General features: G+C 35.6%; 1 protein-coding gene across 1 annotated transcript; it reads right to left on the bottom strand.

Annotated features, from left to right (window-relative positions):
- Positions 1 to 668: 668 nt before the first annotated feature.
- Positions 669 to 19,687, bottom strand: LOC106709659 (dipeptidyl peptidase 9). Its single transcript, XM_045685161.1, has 19 exons — positions 19,139 to 19,687; positions 17,650 to 17,851; positions 17,077 to 17,258; positions 16,821 to 16,918; positions 15,555 to 15,657; positions 14,919 to 15,040; positions 13,310 to 13,442; positions 9,644 to 9,788; positions 9,008 to 9,194; positions 8,273 to 8,382; positions 7,512 to 7,658; positions 6,855 to 6,984; positions 5,601 to 5,690; positions 4,937 to 5,109; positions 3,927 to 4,070; positions 3,348 to 3,426; positions 2,990 to 3,182; positions 2,281 to 2,392; positions 669 to 807 (listed from the first exon to the last, which is right to left on the bottom strand). The coding sequence occupies exons 1-19, from the start codon at positions 19,423 to 19,425 to the stop codon at positions 715 to 717; spliced, it is 2,730 nt and encodes a 909-aa protein (XP_045541117.1). The 5' UTR covers positions 19,426 to 19,687; the 3' UTR covers positions 669 to 714.
- Positions 19,688 to 19,895: the final 208 nt, after the last annotated feature.

Here is a 19,895-nt window from a genome sequence, read left to right as displayed (position 1 = left end):
TTTTCTATTTTTTATTCCGCGCGGACGGAGTCGCGGGTAAAAGCTAGTTTAATATAGTTAGTTTAAATTATGAAGTTGTGTTAGTTTAATATTGTTAAAATCAACAATGACTAAGAAAAAAACCTAGAAATTAAAAGCGAAGAGTAATCATTGAATATGTTCTGGTTAAAACCAACAATACTGAAACGTGTGCGTGGGTAAAACCAGAATTATTACCCGTTACATCTTACTAATATTATAAATACGAATGTCTAGATCTAGAACGACTCAACAGATCTTGATGAAATTTGGCATAGTTATAGAACATAGTCTGGAAGAACACATATTATTATGTTTTTTTTAATTCCGTGCGGTCAGAGTTGCGGGCGACAGCTCTTTAATAATAAGTCATGATTCGTGATTTGTTTTTATAACAAGGGATGGATGGATGTTTGTTTTTACTTTTCTCCAAAACGTATAAATGGAAATGAGCGAAATTTATTACAGATGTAGAATATAGTCTGTAGGAATGCATAGATAACTTACTAAATTGTTTTTTTTTAATTCCGCGTGGACGGAGTCGTAGACAACAGCTAGTCTAAATGATTATTTTCTTGCAAATATTCCTGTTAGGAACTTTATGCTTTATAAAGGACAATGGCAGGGTATAAATAAAAAAAATCTTAGCAGTAACAAATTAATTTATTTCATGGGCAGTACATTTGCAGGTAAAGTTCAAAGGTTCTCGTGCAGGAAGTGCAGTAACGTCGCCTCGTAATGTTTTGCAGCGTGCATCGAACGCAGAGAATGTCTCTCCCCTGGATACACCTGTAATCAACTTGTATTTTAAATTACCAGAAAAAAGACACAGGACTTTACCATAAAAAATAAGACAGTTTCAAATATATTTTAACTTAATACGTCAACCATTTTTTGTCGTGATTTTAGATTTTTGTCAAATTATAATTATTGAATGACATAGATGGCTCCTATGTATATGGACATAAGTAACAAATTGATAATTTTTACTTTTTTATGTTAAAAGTTACCTCTTAGTTTAGTTACATGCACTAAACATAAATACTCATTTACAGATGTAAATCGTCCCTTATCTTACACTATTTAAATCGAAAATTAGCGATTTTTACATTTTAATGCCATTAGATGGAGCTAATTCTGCGTCTAAACATTCCTCATATAATAAACGAAAGATAAAGGAGTACAGTAAAAAAAAGTTTAAATAAAGTAAATTGACACAAACTAAAGAAATAATTATTTTTTAACCGCGCTAAATAGCGTATTAAGAAATTACTAAAAAAACTAGCGATTTTTTTAAATAGACAGGTTTTTCCGTCTCATGTAAAGTTGATAAAAATAACTTATTCGATGTTATTAGTTAAGGGATGAAATTTGTATTTTTTGCTGAAGTAAAAGGACCTATGCGGCCTATTCCTATATGGTTGAAACTTTGAGAGTCTCTCCTGTAAAGTTGTCAATTTATACATAGACCCTTATTCATAGGAGCCATTGAAATGTATACCTAAAAAAAGTCTATTTTAACCTTCTGTAAAGTAAACGAGTGAACCAATTTTAACGAATGAGGTGTCATTTAGTTGGTATCTTTCCCCTGAGTGTCAGAAATACTCTGTCTGGTTGTTTGGCTGTTTAATTAATAAATACAGTTACAAAATAGAAGTAGACGCCAACAAAAAGATCTGGTACATGATCATACAGAAGACAGACGTCAAATGGAAGTAATTCCAAGTACAGTCTTAAAGTGTGATGCCGGAGGACTAACTTCAGTCCTCTTATAAAGATGGGAAGTGGATTTGACAGAGGAGGAGACGTCTAAGGGGAAATATTCAGCAGGAACAAACGATGTAACACAGGGATATTAATACAAAAAAAAGATAACTAAAACCTGTGCAGAAAAGAGTACGGACCAAGCGTCTGTAGAAGTGATTATATAAAAAAACAAAAAAAAAAAAACAAAAAAAAAAAATAGGGAAATATTGGAAATACAGTCAAAATCTGTTATAACGACATCGAAGGGACTACTCATATTGAGTCGTAAAAACCGATAGTTGTAACAACCGGTGACAGGTATTAATAGGAAAGATATGTATATAACATTCAGCCAGGACCTTTGATTTTGGTCAATTTAACCGGTATGTTGTTCTAAACGATGTCGCCATAAACGGTTTTGACTGTATTCTATTTCTTTCCTCCCCTTCTCTGTTTTCTGAAGGTAGGCATTTGTATTTACGGATGTTTATAAGTTACTGTTCAGTGTACACTGACTTGAACACGATGAGGTTTTCCAAGACGCACAAGTTCAGCGAGCAACGCCGCGGTATGACAGAAGTGTACATTCTCATCAGCAAGCCCGTGGATGATGAGCAGTCTGCCTTCACTGGAAACAAAAAATTAAACTATGGTCCTTCGAGCAGGATACCTTAATCAAATGTATGGAGTAAAAGTAAAACATCCTAATTATTATCAAATTAGTGGTCGTGGGTTCGAATTAACTAGTATTCTAGTGGTTTTTTAAATTATGTCTAAGGGCTGTAAGTAATTTTAAAAAAAAACACTTTCCTTATACTCAAAAAACCATATTCTTCGGATGCAGAGACTTTTTTAAAGAATCTAGAATCTACAAAACGTAGAGGGAACTTATATTTTGGAGATCTAATTTCCTATTCTTTCTTTTCCCATCCTATTCTTATAAGGTCAGAAAAGGGAAGTGGATTTTACGAACAAAAGAATGCATAAGGGGAAATATTCCCTTTTCTTCCCTTCTCTTTCTACTTTTTTTTAATTTTATTTATTTATGTATGCAGTACATCAAAATTAATTACACTACAATAATTTCGCCAAACTGCAAGAGCAGTTTATTGGCGAAAAACTGCACCCAAAATGCTTACAATACACTAAAGCAATACACAATCGCTTCGCTATTACGGCGAATACAAGATGGTTGCTCGTCTACCACGTTATCTGCTTGTATTACCGTTCAGGGAAGAATGGTGCATGTGCCAACACACTGGCCCTGCTGTACGCGTGCGGGGCTCGTGCGGGCAGCCCCATGTAGCGCTCCGTGTATGCCGTGTCGTAAAGCCGCCAGCTGGTCACCGGAGCCCCCGCCACACACACCTTGAAGATGTTGGGACGAGTCGCCAAACCCAGCAGAGAAAGGTAACCACCTGGATGGAAAAAATAAGTGTTTAGCGGCAAAGTGCTCATAAAGCCCTCAAGGGGATGAAAAAAGCTTCGAATTGGCACTAAAAAAATCAATTTTCAGAAGAAAGCTAATATAGAAATTGCATAAATGTCAAACAGTACGGTAGTTATAAAAACCAAGTGCTCACCGTAACTCCATCCGTGTATGGCAACCCTTTCCATGTCTATACAGCCGGTCTCTTTAGCGAGCCATTGTAGTACTTCAACCTATGAAATAAATATAAAACTATTTTTCTCTTTTTAAAACTCTGAATTTATTGTTTTTCTTCAAAATAAACATTCTGCTCGAAGGATCAGAATTACATAAACAACTGAGTAAATAAAGAAATGAGCAAACGCCCAATTGAATTCGCCGAAATAGCGAAGCAATCGCTGCCCATAGACAATAGCAGCGTTGTCTACCTTTAATCAACAGAGGAGGAGACGCAAAGAAAAATGATTTCACTTCCTATACGTCTCTTACGCCAAATCCACTTCCCCTTCCCATTTCATAAAAACTTGTATTTTATTAATGTTTAGATGTATGGATGTTTGTTTGAAGGTATCTCCAGAACGGTTCAACGGATCTTGATGAAATTTGTCACAGATATAGAACATAGTCTAGAAGAAAACATAGACTACTTATTAAGTTTTTTTTAATTCCTTGAACAGAGTCATCAAGAATAAGAATTACAGAAGCCTATTAGAAGTCTATGACCTGTACTTACCTGATCATCAAGTTCAACTTGTCCCATCTTGCCTCGTATAGCAGCTTCCCATGCACGACCTCGATGTTTGGAGCCACGAGAATCCACAGACACTACGTTAAAGCCTCGTGCTGCCAGCATATGCATACGTAACTGTCTGATACCCTGCAATGGATACCATTTATCCATCCATAAACATTTCCATGACCTTATCCCACTTACGTAGGTTTCCGTCTTCCAAATCAAGTCCTTCATCATCTCCATTGTCACCCTCTTCTTGATGACACCTTTCACACAATCCATCCATCTCTTCCTATGTCTACCTCTACCTGTGTACTTCCACACTCATACTTAACATTCTCTTTGTCACATGTGATTCTTCCCTCCTCATAACATGTCCATACCACGCTAACATTTTACTTGTCAATTTTTCTACTACCGGTGCTACTTTCAGACTTCCTCTAATATACACATTTCGTATCCTATCCATTCTTGTTACGCCACACATTTTTTAGGTATATCGATGTTTGGTTAGGTTTTAGACAAAAACTCTTCTGGCTTTTGCTAAAATTTCTTTTACTTTTTACAACAAAGTAATAAAAAAATCGTCATTCAGAAAATTTGATATGAATTTGAACATTTGATATATTCCCCCCCTCCCACTTGTGATATTTTGTGATTTATATCAGAAGCCCCCTTCCCTTTTTTAAACATCACGTGATATTTTCGATGTTAAAAGTACTTTCCTGCACAAAGCAATGTAAATCTTTTAAACTGCGTAAGCAAAGTTGAGTCGCCGACACGAGTCGCCTACTCATTGAGTATAGGCATAGCGACTAAATATCAACTGTATAGATTTGGTCCACCATCTTGAAAATCGCAACGACTTTTCTCACGACAATCTTGATAAAAAAAGGTAGTGAGCAACTGTTTGGCGATATCAGATAATATCGGCAACTTGTGCCTGTGTAAGAAACTCTATAAAACTATAATACATTAGTCTTCTCGATTAAAATCGCTGGGTTACGAACCTTGTAGCTATTAGTGACAGTCTGTACTTCAGGACCGCCATACACGTGCAGTACGGTGGGACTCCGACCGGCGCGTGCGCAGCGCCACAGCGTACAATAAGCAGCAGCGCCACACGACAGACGCGTCTGTAAGATCTGAGGTGGCGGTACGTTTACACCGCTCAGACTGCGCTCTGTTCACAAACAAAATAGAGATAAACTAAAAAAAACCGAAGAAAATTAAACCAATCGTATGACACCTTATACGTCAAAATCCGTTCAGTTGTTTACCCTACATGAGGTCACAAATGAATACGTACGTAAGTACAGTCAGAGAATTTCGCGATGTTCCACTTACAGAATTTAGAAAAAGATAACTTTGTTCCGTGCAAATAAACAAACATAACCAATACGATAGCATCGAATTGCGCAAATTTCAATAATGAAAAGAAATTTGTCTTTTTTTACTTACAGTCATACTAAAAACGACTATCACTTTTAATATGAAATACCAACAAATTCCCTGATAGTACATATAAACCCATATCCAAAGCACAAAGCATATTACCCTAGTATCAGTCGGGTAAAAAATAATGACTTTTACTTATTAATAACACAATAGAAATGAGAGTTTGATATACTTTTCGTATAAATAACGTTTACTTAATAAATATTTAACAATTACCTCTGACTAATAAAGTACTATCACCGTCTTCATCACCATCACCCCGACTGTCCCAAGTACCGTTGAAGGTGCGACTCTCTGATGATGATTCTAATAACAAAATTAAACATGAAGCAAGTAATCTTCATCATCATCAGCTCACTGTACATCCCCACTCTCTGTGCTCGGAGTCTACCCTAAGTTAGATGTGACTATGTCATAGTCAACTATAGCACAGTGCGAGTTGACTTCACACATATCATTGAATTTCTTCTCAGATATGTGCAGCATCACTGATGTTTTCCTTCGCCAATTAATCTTACTAATATTATAAATGAGAAAGTTTAAATGGATGTATGTTTGTTATCTGCGGAACAACTCAACAGATCTAGATGAAAATTGGCCTAAATATAGAACATAGTCTGGAAGAACACATAGGCTACTTATTAAGTTTTTTTTTAATTCCGCGGGGACGGAGTCGCGGGCGACAGTTAGTTATAAAGTGGCAAACGGGCTAGCTGTCACCTGAATTCGCCGAAATAGCGAAGCGACCGCTGCCTATAGACATCCGCAATTGCAGACGCGTTGCCTACCTTTAATCAACATAGGGGACGCACAGAAATAGAATATATCCCCCTTTTACACGTCGTCTCCTCCGTCAAAACCATTTCCCCTTCCATTCTTTCCTTATAAAAAAAGGGGTGGGAAGGGAAAGAGGACTAAAATTAGTCCTTCGACACCACAATCATCAGACTGTCTTCTGTATGCTCATTTTTGCAACAAATGTTATTGCTGGCGTCTAACACTGTTGTATGTATGTATGAATATATGTATGTATGTATGTATGTAGGATCTCTTTTGTATTTTTCTTTATTTATTACTTGACATTCTTTTAAAATTAGATGAGAATATAATATAGTACGACGGAAGATGGAATGACTGAAGGACGATCGACGACATATGGCAGTAGGAAATAAATAAAAATAAAAGAAAATTACCAACGATAGAACGAAGTTTTAATACGAGACACCCTCTACATGTATGTATGTATGTATTCGTAGACAGAAAATGGACACAGTGCCGGTGAGCAGCTCAACACTAGACTTACAAAAATATCAACGCTTACGTCCCTCACTACAACTATCTGACACTTTGTTTTGGGAACTTTAACGCGCATTCGCTTCAAACGATCATTATGGATATTGTCTAAAAGTATGTATGAATGTATGTATGTATGTATGTATGCATGTATGTATGTATGTATGTAATACTGACCGCATGTGATCTTCTCCATGAGCGTGCCCTGCACTATCAGCGCGGTGCGGTCAGAGTGCGAGATGCGATACACTCTCGTACTTGGCACGTTACTTATATTGGATGTTGTTATAACAGCTGTTGTACATTCCTGTGTATATCAATTTGTATGGATATATAAAAAAAAAAGTTAATCTTACTAATATTATAAATGCGAATGTATGGATGGATGGATGTTACAAGTTACGGAATTGCTCAACAGATTTTGATGAATTTGGTATAAATGTAGAACATAATCTGAAAGAACACATAAGATATTAAGTTTTTTTTTTATTCTGCGTAAACGAAGTCGCATGCTACAGCTAGTTTATATTAATAAAATTGAATTATACATATGCAATATCATATATGAGTTACTAATAACGAAAAACAAATTTTAATTTTTTTTTGTCTGTCTGAATGTCAGTTCGCAAAGCCGAATTTGTTCCCGGTAAACTCCGGATCGTCTAGACCGATTTCAACCGGACTTTGATGAGAAATTAGCCGAAACACTCAGGCATGTTATAGGCTACTTTTTTTTTAAATAATGTGCTTAATTTTTTTTTAATTCTGAATTTTTTTTTTAAATTCTGGCAGATTTAATATTTGTAACTTGTTTCATCACCAGTGGGAACTTACATTATCAATGTCCACAGTGTGGGAGTGTCCGGGGGTGGTAAGTAGTGTGAGGGGTGCTGCGGGGCGCAGGGGGGCGACATATAAATGTCGCTCCAAGGGTGTCTCCTTCAGCCCCACAAAGTACACCAATTGCCGAGCTTCATCTACCTGAAATTATAGACAAATTAATATGTGCGTAAGCTTAATTTTACCTTCCCTTCCTTTTCAGTACAAGCAAAGGAAGGGGAAGTGGATTTGACAGAGAAAGACAGATTATCCTCTCTCTGTGAATATAAAAGGCAACATCTAGAAATACGGATGTTTATAAGTAGCGGTTACTTCGCCATTTTGGCGAATTCCCGTGGCCTTTTGCTTGTTTATCACTCCATATTATAAATAACCAGGGTATTCAGACCTTAGATGATCCAAATGGAACCTCAAAATAAAAAAAAGGCTAAGAGAAAGAAAAAAATTTTGGAAACCACTGGCTTTGATATGATCTAAAATTTAATACTGCTTTAATAATAAAGTGAATTATTTATTTTTCCAGATAAATTATAAAAAAAACAATTATCAAAAATTAGTTAACAAGACAAATATCAATTAAATTAAAATTAAAGGTTACATTTACAAGAAAAAAAATAAATAAATAAATAACAAGTTTGACTCGAGGGAAGAAATTGGTTGTCAATTTAACTGAAATTACTTTAACAGGTTCAATTAATTTTGTATAAGAATTAAATAAAAATAAATAAATAAATAATAAAGTAACTATTCCTCACCCAAATCTTTCTATCCATCACCTCCCATTCTCCGCTGGTGATGGCCTCTTTACTAATAATATTAGGTCCAACAGCATTTGACTCATCATCAGTTATCATTTCCATCACCGCTGAAATTCATAATTGAACCAGGAAAATAGATAACCTCGGCCATTTTGCGGAAAAACTATAGAATTTTCTTTTTTATGGCAACTATAATATTGTTAGAAAGATAAAATAGTTGCCATATCATTTAAAAAGTAATTTGGTATTCTAAGATGCAAAAAAATACAGTCGAATTGATAACCTCCTTCTTTTTGAAGTCGGCCATAATTTTTTTTTTTTCAAATAATTTGACAATCATTTGGTATTAAGAGTGTCGGTGACTCAGGGGTTAAGCACTTGACTTGCAATCTGCAGTTCCTGAGTTCGAATCCCGCCATGTACGAATGTGTTTTTCGATTTTCGATTTACATATGTACATTTATCCGACATTCTTACGTTAAAGGAAAACATCAGTGATGCTGCACATATCTGAGAAGAAATTCAATGATATGTGTGAAGTCAACTCGCACTGGGCTATAGTTGACTATGACATAGTCACATTTAACTTAGTGTAGACTCCGAGTAAAGAGAGTGGGGATGTTTAAGCTGATGATGACTTGGTATTAAAGTGAAGTAAATTGCTTGAAGTTTTCTATATTCCAGGTCATATATTCATGTGACCTTGAATGAGGCATTAAGATCTAGCCTTACATCTTGTCTTTTCAGTATTGGTGAGTTGCAGAGCGCAGGTGACCATGTAAAGATGAAGGTAGCCAGTCTCCTCTGATGCCCAGATGAAGCTGATCTGATCATCAGCGCTGGGCAAGAAGTACAGTATATCGTGGACATTGATCCAAGCGTCAGGTGCTGTTTCCGATATCAGGACTTGGATTTGTTGCTAGAGTAACGGATTATTTGTTTTTAAAAATTATAATTTTATTAATATTATAAACTAGCTTTTACCCGCGACTCCGTCCGCGCGGAATAAAAAATAGAAAACGGGGTAAAAATTATCCTATGTCCTATTCCTGCTTCTAAGCTACCTGCCCACCAATTTTCAGCTAAATCAGTTTGACCGATCTTGAGTTATAAATAGTGTAACTAACACAACTTTCTTTTATATATATAGGATATAGATGTGAATGTTTCGATGGATGGATGAATGTTTGTTTGAAGATATCTCCGGAACGGTTCAACAGATCTTGATGAAATTTGGTACAGATATAGAACATAGTCTGGAAGAACACATAGGCTAATTAAGTTTACAGTTAATTTTATGGAAGAATACATGTTAAAAATACATAAGAAAAATGACAGGAAGATGGAAACAGTTTATCTTGTACTGACCTCTCTCCTTTCTTCATTCCCATGTCCTGAAGTTGTGGGTGACACATCCGCATCCTCATATCCTGTGGGTGAACTGAACTCACTGAGCGGTATCAGCACCAGCTCCAGACGTTGCTGCTCTCTATCCAGGAGTTGGACCCACACGCTACGGATAAATCAAATAATCTAACTAATATTATAAATGTGAATATTTGGATGGATGGATGGTTCAATAGATCTTGATGAAATTTAGCATAAATGTAGATCATAGTCAGGAAGAAAACGTAGGCTAATTATTAAGTTTTTTAAAAGGCCAGCTAGTCTTACTATGTGTAAAGGTAACTTACGATAGATGGCGTTGTAACTAATACATATTTATCAAAGAACTTTCAATAGATGGCGTTGTAACTAATTTAGTTTTTTTAATATAAAAATAGTGTGCAATTGTCTTTATTTGTAACTCTCTCTTCAATAAACAAATAAGAGCGTAATCCTTACTAATATTATAAATGCGAAAGTAACTCTGTCTGTCTGTCTCGCTTTCACGCAAAAACTACTGAACCGATTTAAATGAAGTTTTGTACACAGATAGTCTACAGCCTGAGGATGGACATAGGCTACGTTTTAACGCGAAAAAGGGGTTGTAAGGGGTTGAAAGTGGGGGTGAAAGTTTGTATGGAATTATCGTCATTTTTACAGGTAGAAGATTGAAACTTATTTTCAAGGCTAATTTGATAAAGATAAATATGAAATTAAATTTTTGGAAAATTTTTACCCCCAAGGGTGCTAAATAACAATAGGGGATGAAATTTTGTTTGGCAACATATTCGGTTTTGGTGAATGTTTTGTTTAATATGCTTTGCTGTAACCCTTACCAATATTTAGTCTAGAGCCTGAGGAAAGACGTAGTCTACATTTTAACGCGAAAAGGGGGTTTGAAGGGGTTGAAAGTGGGGGTGAAAGTTTGTATGGAATTATCGTCATTTTTACAGGTAGAAGGTTGAAACTTATTTTCAAGGCTGGTAATTTGATAAAGATAAATATGAAATTAAATTTTTGTAAAATTTTACCCCCAAGGGTGCTAAATAACAATAGGGGATGAAATTTTATTTGGCAATATGTGAGGTTTTGTTGAATGTTTTCTTTAATATGTTTTGCTATTACCCTTACCAATATTTAGTCTAGAGCCTGAGGAAGGACATAGGGCACATTTTAACGCGAAAAAGGGTTTGCAAGGGGTTGAACGTGGGGGTGAAAGTTTGTATGGAATTATCGTCATTTTTACAGTTGGAAGCTTGAAACTTATTTTTGAGGTTGCTAATTCTATATAAATAAATATGAAATTAAATTTTTGTAAAAAATTTACCCCCAAGGGTGCTAAATAACAATAGGGGATGAAATTTTGATTGGCAATATGCTCGGTTTTGGTGAATGTTTTGTTCAATATGTTTTGCTGTTATCCTTGCCAAAAAGTCTAGAGCCTGAGGAAAGACGTAGGCTACATTTTAACGCGAAAAGGGGGTTGTAAGGGGTTGAAAGAGGGGGTGGAAAATTGTATGGAAGTATCGTCTTTTTTTACAGTTAGAAGCTTGAAACTTATTTTTGAGGCTGCTAATTTGATATAAAGAAATTAATATTCAATATTTGAAAAAAGTTTACTCTTAAGGGTGCTAAATAACAATTAGGGATGAAATTTTGTTTGGGAATATTTTAGATTTTGTTGAATGTTTTGTTCAATATGTTTTGCTGTTACCGTTACAAATATTTAGTTTAGAGCCCGAGAAAGGATAAAGACTACTTTACAACGCGAAAAAGGGTTTGTAAGAGGTTGAAAGTTAGGGTGGAAATTTGTATGAAAGTATCGTCATTTTTACAGTTAGAAGCTTGAAACTTATTTTTGAGGTTGCTAATCCTTACTAATTCCTTACTAATATTATAAATGCGAAAGTAACTCTGTCTGTCTGTCTGTCTGTCTCGCTTTCACGCAAAAACTACTGAACCGATTTAAATGAAATTTTGTACACAGATAGTCTAGAGCCTGAGGATGGACATAGGCTACGTTTTAACGCGAAAAAGGGGTTGTAAGGGGTTGAAAGTGGGCGTGAAAGTTTGTATGGAATTATCGTCATTTTTACAGGTAGAAGATTGAAACTTATTTTCAAGGCTAATTTGATAAAGATAAATATGAAATTAAATTTTTGGAAAAATTTTACCCCCAAGGGTGCTAAATAACAATAGGGGATGAAATTTTGTTTGGCAACATATTCGGTTTTGGTGAATGTTTTGTTTAATATGCTTTGCTGTAACCCTTACCAATATTTAGTCTAGAGCCTGAGGAAAGACGTAGTCTACATTTTAACGCGAAAAGGGGGTTTGAAGGGGTTGAAAGTGGGGGTGAAAGTTTGTATGGAATTATCGTCATTTTTACAGGTAGAAGGTTGAAACTTATTTTCAAGGCTGGTAATTTGATAAAGATAAATATGAAATTAAATTTTTGTAAAATTTTACCCCCAAGGGTGCTAAATAACAATAGGGGATGAAATTTTATTTGGCAATATGTAAGGTTTTGTTGAATGTTTTCTTTAATATGTTTTGCTATTACCCTTACCAATATTTAGTCTAGAGCCTGAGGAAGGACATAGGGCACATTTTAACGCGAAAAAGGGTTTGCAAGGGGTTGAACGTGGGGGTGAAAGTTTGTATGGAATTATCGTCATTTTTACAGTTGGAAGCTTGAAACTTATTTTCAAGGCTAATTCTATATAAATAAATAGGAAATTAAATTTTTGTAAAAATTTTGCCCCCAAGAGTGCTAAATAACAATAGGGGATGAAATTTTGTTAGGCAATATGTAAGGTTTTGGTGAATGTTTTGCTTAACATGTTTTGATGTTACCCTTACTAATATTTAGTCTAGAGCCTGAGGAAGGACAAATCCTACTTTTTAACGCGAAAAAAGGGTTATAAGAGGCTGAAAGTGTGGGTGGAAATTTGTATGGAAGTATCGTTATTTTTACAGTTAGAAGCTTTAAACTTATTTTTTAGGCTGCTGATTTGATATAAATAAATATGACATTTGAAATTTGTAAAAGTTTTACCCTCAAGGTTGCAATGTAACAAATCGGAATAGGGAATGAAAGTTTGTATGGGAAGATGTTTATGTGAATATTTTGTAAGTTTAATATTTTTTGGCATTTTTTATAAGTTTAAGTAAAAAAAACAACAACAACATAATTCTCGACCCGTAACCCAGAGGGGTAGGCAGAGACTCAGGACCTACATGTGGCGCGGTCCGGGCACACCTCTTTCTATGTTCTTCTACATACATCAAAGCATAGCACGTTGGTTAAATAAAATAATTAGCTCAAAAAAAATGCTACCCAAAATAGTATTTCACGCGGACGAAGTCGCGGGCACAGCTAGTATTAAATAAATTTTCTACTTAGCCATCATTTAAAATATTTAGATCTGGTCTATTGCTCTATTTGTCTATGGGTCTCTTCGGTCTATGGGTTTAGGATGTTTTACCGTTGGTTTCTGAGACCATAATCTTTAATTTAAAATATATTGTTATCTCTAGTTTTGTCAAAGATAATGACAGAGATGATATGTTTTATACAAAGAAATAGACTACCTATTGGTCTACTGGTATTCTAGTAATAGACTAGAATACTCTAGGCATACTTACAAGTTCCCGCATGGCGTCCAACCGACTCTGGCGAGGTATTCAAACCAGGGGAAGACTTCTTTCAATGGCTGTCTCATCTCATACCATCGGATATCAGTCGCCTCCATACAATCAGTAATACCTTCCGCTGATGCTGCAAAAAAAACATTTTTTTTTTGCTTTGACAATAGAGATATAAAAAATGTCATGGGATAGAAGTTCATCGGATTTTTTTTTTAGAATCAAAATAAATTTTTGTGCTTTATTTGTACCTAAATTGATGAACCTTTTGTACGATGTTCTTAGGATGTCTGACAATTTTTGTATTTTACAAAAACCTAAAAAAAAAATAGAAAAACTAGTGATCAAGTTTATGACATGACTAAATTCTGAGACCACAATCTATGCGTAAAACATATCATCATCCCTGTTATTATCTTGGACATAACAGAAAAAAAAATTAAACAGAGATTTAAGTCTCAGAAACCCACAGTAATGGAGTCATTATTTGACATTGCAATGTCGAGTTTTAATATATATTGTTAGGACTGTTGAGGGTAGTCTCACAAAAGGTTTTATAAGGACGCATGCGCTGCTGCTTGAGGCAGTCTCTTTCCATCCGTCATGCGGAACGTCTGACATTTTTGTTTACTTACGTTCGGTTTGAGTTTATACTACAGCGAGGATTATTATGAAGTAGAGTTAAATTCATTATTTCGCTGTTAGTTTAATTCTTTTAAAATACTTTTGCACCAAATATCTTACAATATATACAATAGACAAAGTTATCTAAAGTGGACATAAGTCGAACTAAATTACTGCAGCACACTAGCGCCACTCAATCAATATCAAAATAATCCAAAAAATCTTTGTTTTACGCTGTCTTGTATTTAGTCTTATTTTTTTATGGCATTATCAGTGCCAAAGTAGGTTTTATATATTTTAACAGTACTAAAGGTTATAGCAGCGCCTCCGTCACCTTTTAACTTTACACAAATCTAACTGACCCAGTGGATATAAGTCAAACTAAATGACTCACTAGCGCCACACTGTCAATGTCAAAATATCCTAAAAATCTTGTACTGTAGCCATCTTGTTATGATTCTTTCTTCTATGTAATTTTCTATTTTTAACAGTGGTAGATTCCGCAACAACAATATTTGTTGTGTGCACGAATTGACCTCATTCAGTGAAATACCACGACCTCACAGAAGACAGGTGTCAAGTGGAAGTAATTCCAACTACAGTCTGATGAGTGTGGTACCGGAGGACTAATTTTAGTCATCTTTCCCTTCCCATCGTTTTCCTATTAGAAAATGATGGGAAGGGGAAGTAGATTTGGCGGAAGAGGGGACGCAAAGGAAGGAAAATATTCTCTTTCTGTGCGTCCTCTTCTCCGTTGATTAAAGGTAGGCAACGCGTCTGCATTTGCGGATGTCTATGGGCAACGGTCGCCTCGCTATTTTAGCGAATTCAGGTGGCCGTTTGCTCGTTTTCCACCTTTTGGTATTAAAATAAAAAAAATGTATAATTTTCACGTATTTTCTGACAGAACTAACCGCGATAGTGGCGCCTCTCTTACCTCCTTAAATATATTTGTGAAACTGTGGGTCAAATTTAGTATACATACAATGTGTCTCAGCAGCGCCCTCTTGGTAATAATCCAGCACGGTGGTAGGTGTCGTCTTCTGCAGTCTGAAGGTCACCAGCTTGAGTGTGGACTTAGCATTGGGTGTACCAGCTCGAGGAAATCTGAAAGGAGATTTATATATATACAACGAAACTTTTTATAAAAGTTTTTTTTTCTTTTTGCTTTGGCTTGTTTTTTTTTAGATATAAATCTAGATTTTCTAGATATAAAATACTCCTGCACCGGTACGTTCCATCGGAGATCCCGAAGCCCTACCAGTGACACTGGAGCAGGGACTACCAAAGTGGATAAAAGATTACCCAGTTAAAGCATTGCTAATTCTCACTCTGTCTTCTTCTTTTAACCTAAGTCAGAATTAATAATAATAATAATTGATCTTAAAAGTAGGTAATTTGACCATGTGGAGGTCTGAGGTAACAGTTCATTTGGGAAAAGAGGTCACTTGTCGAAAATAGTTTGGGGATCCCTGCACTAGAGGATGGTCACCGAGGGGGTTTTAGTGGGTAAAACCCCATGTAACCTTGTTTCCCCTCAGGAACAGAGTATATTTTTTAAGATTCCCCCCCCCCCAATACCAAAAAACGTGTAAAATACTTCTAACTAGAATGTACATACCTAAACTCTTCAACTTCACCGCTGACACTCTGCGATGAAGGAAAACTGAATATCTTCACTTCACTCTCATCTACTTCCTCATAAACTATCCTGAATACATCATCTGGAAAGAAATATATTTAAAATATATAAAAAAACATTATTAATACAAAAACCCATACAACCAAATGTGACTTTTGAAAGTTTAGCTTTAGTAGGGGAGCCCACGAGGCTAAATGGGGATTTACTCGAGCATCGTAGAGACCTATTGGGATGCAAAGCTTAGATGATAAGAAGAAAAAAATGTTATATGATATATACCTTTACATCAGTGGGGGAAGCGGCTATAGATTTTTAAAAATGTAAAAAAAAAATTTTTTATCGAGCGCGTCAGATTTTCTAAGGGAGTGTTAAGTGCACCAAAAAAAGCTCTTATTCACTAATCTGACGATTTCGATGGGACGCAAACTCGCGGTCATTTTTATAATGTGCAAAAAAATTCGCCATTTTGAAATACTCAAGCGCGTCAGATTAAGATATATATGGTTTATCTTTATGTTCTAAACGTACTGTCTCATAATCTGACGATTATGTAGAGGGATTCGTCTGATTTGACAAAAAAAAATTAGAAAAACGGTTCGGCCTTATACATGGGCCACATGTTTTGTGGAGGTACTTAACCGGGTACAAGGTATCCCCCTGTATATTAATCTGCCGTGCTTTAGGAAATCCCGAAATCCCCGCTTGGGCTCCCCTACTACTTTTAACTGATTACTTTCCTATTAGAGCGAGATACATGTTAAAAAAAAACACATACCTAAAATAAAATCAATAGTCTAAACTACTTGGTAAAACATATGTAAGATGTTCTGATGAGAAATCAAGAGTCCAAAGGACATTTTTCTCGCTTACAGAGGTTTCTTTCTTACCCGAGTTTCTCGCTGTAAAGGCATCGGGACTCTACAATGACTCTCGCTTATCTAGAATCCATTTTTTACTACTTATTTTTACTAAAAGATGTTTCTAAATACTCGTTTCAAGTAGTTCCAGTATTTATAATTATATATATAGCTATTGCCCGCGATTCCGTCTGCGCGAAACTAAAAAATACTTAGTAAGTAGCCTATGTGTTCTTCCAGACTATCTTATACATTTGTGCCAAATTTCATCAAGATCCGTTGAGCTGTTCCAGAGATACTTTCAAACATACATCCATCCATCTAAACATTTGCAGTTATGAGATAAGTAAGATGTTGTATGTAATTTGTATGAGTCATATGTTCTTACCATCACATTTGGGCTGCCACCAGAAGCCTGTGTAGCGGGAGAACTCCTCCTGAGTGACGTAACACGGCACACCTGCTTGTTTGGGATCATCTGCTAACCTGGTATACAAAGATATGATGAATTTCAGATGAAAATAAGCCTAACGATGATCAAAAACAGCTAAAAAAAAAATAATAAGCGATGAGATCTGGTTATGTAGGTATTTACTTGTAATCTGTAGGTCTAGGTGTATATGAGCTGAAGATAGAATGCTCACCTATCCGGCTCATGACCTTTACAAGCGTAAGTCAGACGCGTCGGTCGCTGTAGCCCTCCACCCGCTAGCCAGATGTCGCCACGAGCTGCGTGAGCGACTAGAGAGGGCGCGCGGGGGCACATCGCCGGAGTTAGGGCTGCGCCTCCGCCAGTGCTCAGCGAGCGTGGGACTAGAGGTGGTGACTGGAACGGGAATTGATAATTAAATGTTCTGTAAAAAAATGATGGATTGAATAATTTTTTTCTATATGCGTTTCAACATATAATTTTTTCACTTTTGCAATTTAAGTAATTCCAATCAGAAAATAAAAATATTTTACTACAGATGCCACCCCCTAAAGCAGATTCCAAAACCTTTAAGAATTATACTAATTTCTTTGCTAGTATTTATTTAGCCTTTTTATTCCAATATTTCGACCCCTTTCTGAGTATAGGCCTCTGCTGGTATATTTGAAACAAATATTCCCCAAACATGCACCCCTAATGTCTCTTCAGTAAATTCCAGGGGGTCCTAGACAACAAAATCTATAATAAATCTATGTTACTATCCATCCCTACCCTGAACCACAATTACCTGATTAGTTCCTTCTTCCGCTACAAATAATGAAGATGCGCAAGGGAAGAGGACGCGGCCGGTAGGTTGATGTAATTCATACGACGCAATACCCCAAGCAGCAACACGCTGTCTCTCCCACAACAACTGTTCTTCCCGAGACCATTTGCCGGAACTAACACCGAGCGCTATATTAGACTCGATTAATGGCTTCCAATCTAATCTGAAAATTAAATTTTACGAATTTACATAACTTGTACCATACGCAATTTTTTTAATGTATCATAAGGTGGCAAATGAGCAAGTGGCCACCTGAATCTGCCTACAATCGGTGGAGGAGGGGACGCACAGAAAGAGCAAATATCCCGTTCTTATGCGGGCCCCCCTACGTCAAATCCATTTCTTCTTCCCATCCATTGCTTATAAGCAAATAGTGGGAAGGTAAAGGTGACTAAAATAAAGCACACTTATCACACAAAAAGAATTTGCTTTCACTACACATCTGTGTTATTCATCATGACTGGACAATAACTCTCGCTTACAAAAGTTTTCTCGCTTATCCAAGTTCAATTGTTACATAAATATTTATATTATCTGTAGCATTGACCCAAAATATAAAAAATAGTTTAACAGATAATTAAATCATAATAGACTAATTAAAAATAAATTACGAGCCAATTAATACTATGATAGATCTATTGTTTAACAATTAAAATTGTTACTTGGACTGACTTGAGTACATAATTTGAAAGAAAAAAATAACTAACATTTTGAATCTATTTTAAATGGGTTTCTTTGTGGAAACATATTGTTAGTAATCTTTTATAAATAAACTAGCTTTAAACTTTTTAGTTTCATCCGAGGGGATTTAAAAAAAATTGTAGCCTATGTGCCCTTCCAGACTATGCTCCACATCAGATACCTTCTAACAAACATCCATACATAACTCCAAACATTTGCATATACATTAGTATGATAGCAGTGGTATAAGAGGTCACCAACATCCTCAACACCTTTTTAATAGCTTTACAGTGGAGTTAGACTTAGGTATGCAGTTTTATTATTTATATAAATGAAAGTTAATAATTAATCTTATTTAATATTTAATCAATGGATAGATGGATGGATGTTTGTATGAAGGTATCTTGGGAACAGGTCGACAGATCTTGATGAAATTTGGCACAGATATAGAACATAGTCTGGAAGAACACATAGGCTACTAATTAACTGTTGTTTTTAATTCTGCAATGACAGTCGTGGGCGACAGCTAGTACTAAATAAAATTTTCATCAGCTAATATTATGGGCAAAACTGTTAAGTAAAAGAAATTTGAAAAAAATAACAACAAAAGATTAGATATGAGATTGATAAGTTTATTTATAAAAAATGTACATATTTTTTTTAATGACACTGGCAGAATACAGTCAACTTTTCATATGTTAAAAACAAAACCTGAGGTTTTGTTTTGGTTTGAGCTTTAATAAAGAGCTATAAAATTACCAGTACCAACCTGGTGTTATTGGGTTGTGAAGAATGGGTGATATCAGTATAAAGAAGTGTAATTTCCCAGCCGTTATGAGGAGTCCTCAAAAAATACACTCTTGTTTTCCCATTGCTTAATTTTCGAAAGGAGATCGCCATGGGTACCATGGTTGATAGTGAAGACAACTCTTTTCTCAGATCATGAACTGCCTGTCGGACTTCTGCCCAGCTGTATCGCTTCGAAGGCACCTGTTCAAATTCTCCAGCCGCAGCCCCATCTCCTGCCTCCCTCACCTCCATTTTCAAAATATCCATACAAAATTTTTATCTATTTCAGACTAATTCTCATGGCGATCCAATAGACGTTTGACAAAGAAACTTCACCGTTTAACTATATTGCCTAGATTTATTTATGTATTTCGACTAATTTCATGACTCTTTGTTTGATGTAGGTCTCATTAAAATGTATAATTACGTGATAATATGAATATTCGCCTAAATCGAGCCAACACACAGTTTTTTGACTTTTCTTTCTTATTTGCACAGATGAAAAAGACGTACGCCCGTCAAGCACAGATTAATCATGTGAAGGAAGCTGTCAAAAAACAGCTGTCTTACGCTTTGTCAACAGGAATAATGACAGATGCTTTAATTTCTTTTATGGTTTGAATTCCTTACATCTTACACCTCAATTCGTTAAATTAATTAATTTTAATTACCTAAAACCATTACAAAATGTGTTATTTTGATGATGGTGCTTATCTTCGCTTACAAGGTAAGTTCCC

Source organism: Papilio machaon, chromosome 28 (genome assembly GCF_912999745.1).
Source record: "Papilio machaon chromosome 28, ilPapMach1.1, whole genome shotgun sequence".
NCBI classification, from domain to species: domain Eukaryota; kingdom Metazoa; phylum Arthropoda; class Insecta; order Lepidoptera; family Papilionidae; genus Papilio; species Papilio machaon.
This window is presented reverse-complemented; position numbering and strand designations above follow the sequence as displayed.